General features: G+C 34.1%; 1 protein-coding gene across 7 annotated transcripts; it reads left to right on the top strand.

Moving 5' to 3' along the window:
* The first annotated feature begins 233 nt into the window (after positions 1 to 233).
* Positions 234 to 2,955, top strand: LOC108729349 (transmembrane protein 192). 7 transcript variants are annotated; one of them, XM_018458410.1, is made up of 5 exons: positions 234 to 334; positions 1,394 to 1,487; positions 1,584 to 1,731; positions 1,824 to 2,220; positions 2,556 to 2,955. In XM_018458410.1, exons 3-5 carry the CDS (start codon positions 1,627 to 1,629, stop codon positions 2,795 to 2,797), a joined length of 744 nt encoding a protein of 247 aa, XP_018313912.1. In that variant the 5' UTR covers positions 234 to 334; positions 1,394 to 1,487; positions 1,584 to 1,626; the 3' UTR covers positions 2,798 to 2,955. The 7 variants fall into 7 exon arrangements, with proteins under 7 accessions (XP_018313912.1, XP_018313915.1, XP_018313911.1 ...); XM_018458413.1 differs by having other exon boundaries at positions 234 to 567; positions 1,394 to 1,469; XM_018458409.1 differs by having other exon boundaries at positions 234 to 567.
* The last annotated feature ends 1,082 nt before the right edge of the window (positions 2,956 to 4,037 follow it).

Raw genomic sequence — 4,037 nt, 5'->3', positions numbered from 1 at the left:
GTTACAAATACCAAACATTTTTCTCTCTATGCATACGAAAAAAATCGTTGTATTTTTATTTTCATAAAAATACGAAGAGTAGTATTTTTATGCAAACAAACGATGGAATTTTTGGAAGCTTACATCAAAATTGCACAGTGCACTGAGATTTTATACTAGCTGCTTTTTTATTATATACGCCCCGACAACTCGACAAGTCCCGGGTTGAGAACCACTGCTCGAAGGAATGACGTTCATGCTGCGGGAACGTGGACGCGCTGTGATAAAAAATATCAAAATTTTCAACAATGGCACTTGATGGCGCTATTTGACCAGACAGAAATATGACAGAACGGTAAGAGTCGAGATGTCATCGTGTTTTTTTCCACGTGTTTGACAAGATTGTGTGGCACAGTCGTATTTGAAGTGACTCCGGGATGTGCCGTGTATATTACAATCGATAAGATACGCGAGCTTTCGGCTATCATACGCCGCTAGCTTGTTGCCGCGGATGTAAACATAACCTAACCTAACTCTAACCTAGAGACGCAATTGCATCTTTCCCACCGCTGGCACCGCTCTTTTTCCGTGAGTACCTTAGAAATCCTAATCTTTAACTCGAACCTGACTTTATCCTACTCTCGATCATGTGACAGATTCCGCAGATCCGTACTTAAGTATTTAAAGTGCTCGCGAAGGTGCTTGTAACATAAATCTCCTAATTTCTGTATTACTTATATGTGTGTATGCTGACGGTTGTTATTAACGAGTTCTTTCAATTGATCGAAATTTAATTTTTATTTTTCTCATTCCTTTCTTGTTACATTAAAATATTCATTGCGCAATATACATATATATATATGACTTATTGGCGTTGCTGCGCATGCAGTGCGATTTGCTGCGCATTTGTGCGAACGTCGCAAAACGGCGAGGTCGCGTGTTACGCGGCACGTCAGCTTAAAGTTGACTTTTTACATTGCGTTCCATGTAGTAGTTGGGATACACGTATGGAAACAGTATTTGCGTCAATTGCGATTGGCAACGAACAGTTGTTTTGCCGGGAACGTCCCTGTCATGTTTTTAATGTACATACATACGACGTGGATTACGTGGATTATATTCTTAGCTGTAATCCATCATCCCTTCTTTTTGAGCTTTACTTTGACTCATCCTAAGACGTATTAATGAGAAACAAATAATGCACAGAGAAATGTATCGATAAGAAAAATCTAAAAGAATCGACTTGTCTAAGTGCTGTTTTTTGTAATGTTTCTTTTGAATTAGTTTCTTTTCTTAATGTCTTTGAGTGTTATTTTTTACCACTAGATTGTAAAACTCGAAGTTAAGTGAGTGTGAAATTATTGTGAGTTGACACTAAGCTCCTTTATTGTAATCTTGTCTCTATCTTATGCAGTTGGTTCCTTCAACTTTCGTTTGAAAGCATGTGATTCCAAGGATAAGGAAGAGTTTTCATTTATAAGATGTTGATGGTTTGTAATAGATATTAGGTGTGTAATTTTTGTTTGTATTTTATTAACACATCTTAGCTGTAATCATACTTAAGAAAATACACTAGGTTTAAATTGTTATGGCAATTTGTTTAGGATATATGATACTTTATGAGTGTCTTTTGATCGGCCCATTAAGATGGAAGACGAAGAGTGCTTTCAACCAGTCTTGAGCTCTCAGGAGGAAGATAATTTTCAGCAATTAAACACTGTGTCGGTCGTGTCGATTCCACTTTCACTTGGAGTAGGTATATCTTGCTTGGTGTGATACATTTTTAGACTTTTAGAATAATTGAAGATCGATCTGGATACATTGGAGCAACTTTTGTATCATAGGTGTGTCTGGAGATCACTGGGATTGTATTTGTGTCTATTTGGCCAAAGGAACAGAACAAATGTGAAACGTATTTTATATACTTATACCTTCACTGTGCCTATTGGCTAATAGTCATGGCGATAGATCACGTTGTCAAAGCAAGACACCATAGTTTGCGTATTAATGGATATCTAGATTTCTATCAATCAACATATCAACTTATAAGGACACCCCTTTTCATCGCATCGTTGTGGAATACATGCTACTTGTTGCTAGCTGTGATTCTACATCACACACATAAAGTTGACTACGAGCGGTATTGCGGGAAGTCAGAGTGGTTCACACCGCTTAACTATATTTTTCTCCTAACCACTTTGGAACTCATGATAATTTTATCGGCTTACATTAATTATATCAGTAAGTATCTTGCAAAGATAGAATGTGTGTGAGTGTGTGTTTAGAGAGAATTAATTAGCTCGGTAGAAAAAAATAGTTTTTGTAGAAAAATAATTTTCTTGGGCTTTTATGTAATATTACAGACATAAAATTTATATAAAGTATATAAAAATCATTAAATATAATTTTGAAATTTTATCAAGATTTTTTCTTAGAGAGAAGGAAAATGTTTTTTTTGAAGATTAAGATATTTATGGTGTGAACTTTAAGTAATAACACTAATTGCACTAACATACTAAAACTCTCAAAAGTCATCATCTCTTATTGCAATCTACCAATATTTGTTTCTTATGTAGAGAGAGTTATGAAGTTTAATCGATTACGTCCACCATCCGATGTCACTCGCGACGAATGGCTGTCGCCCTTTACGCAGGATTCCTACTCCGGAATGGGGGAAATCGGGTATCGGCAAAGGGGGAGGAATTTAGAGGAACTGCTGGAAAAGCAGGCAGACTTGATAAGATATTTGAAGGATCACAATGTAAAGCTAAGTCATAGAATAATGTTATTAGCGTCTCACAGAGCAACAGAGACATAAAGCAAAACTGATTACATATCTCTTTTATAAAAAATTGATGCTTATTATCATTTAATAAGTGATGTTATATCGGAGATCAGAATTATAATTTTTCAAATGTGATATATATGACGTTTTTTAATGAACTCGATTGATTCGATCACAGATGTCTATACTAGTAGAGGAAAGGCCCCTATTATGAGATATTAAAGTTCATTTGGGGTAAATGCTAGAAATCTATGGGCAGAATTTAAAAAAATAATAGATCATTTTGAAGAGAATTTTTTTAATAAGCTTTAAGATAATGCTATGTAAAATTTAATTCAAATTATATTTTTTTTTAAATTAAAGAAATATAAAAAGTGAGCAAATCGCAAAGTAAAAAAATTGTGCTCTTAATATGAGGCACCCCGAAAAATTGATAATAAAACGAAAAGCATATCAGTATTGCAATTATAAAAAACTTTATTCAATGTAAATCAATAAATAAAAGTAGGGCTACGAGCCAGTTACAATATAACTAAATAGTTTTCGATCCAAGAGCAATAAATTCGTAGTGGAACTAATAGATAGCGTTTATTACTTTAGTGGAAACGCCATTATTATCTCATATTAGGCGCCTATCTCATAATAGGGGGCTTTCCTCTACTAGATCGCTAACTTCGACAAAAACGCTGTAAATGGCCAGATATCTGAGTTCATTCAATGGTTGCTCCAATCATTTTGCACATAAATAATACCTACACACATCGTACACATATATAACACATATATTGACGCCGCCATTAAATCAATTCAGAAGTTAGCGATCTAGTACTAGTATCTAGTATCTGTGGATTCGACGCATGTCACGGAAAGAACGGTTACGGTTGCCTGCACAACCAAAAGTTGCTCTACATTTTTTGGTTATAAGAACTATAGTACGATTATGATAACCATAACGGTTATAGCTGTTAAGATATGTCCATCTTACATTTATCACAACCAAATGTATTCATAGGCGAAAATTATCATTATTTCCGGTTGTGCCAACTGTAGCATTTTTTCTGTGTAGATATAATAACTCAATTTCGGTATATAATATATAATAAGTGTACATATATTTAGAAAAGTCATATTATTACTGCATAAGTGTGCTAAAAAATACTTCATAACTGTTTAATTAGTCATCATGGTAAAATACATGTTTTAAACTGTATAAAATATGTTTTTTTTTGTAATACTGTTTAAAGCATGTTCAAAACATTAAAGACATGTTTAA

The sequence above is a fragment of the Mycetomoellerius zeteki genome, unplaced genomic scaffold (assembly GCF_001594055.1).
Source record: "Mycetomoellerius zeteki isolate Tzet28-1 unplaced genomic scaffold, Tzet1.0 scaffold73, whole genome shotgun sequence".
In the NCBI taxonomy this organism is placed as follows: Eukaryota; Metazoa; Arthropoda; class Insecta; order Hymenoptera; family Formicidae; genus Mycetomoellerius; species Mycetomoellerius zeteki.
The sequence above is the reverse complement of the archived record's forward strand: the minus strand, read 5'-3'. Positions and strand labels throughout refer to the sequence as shown.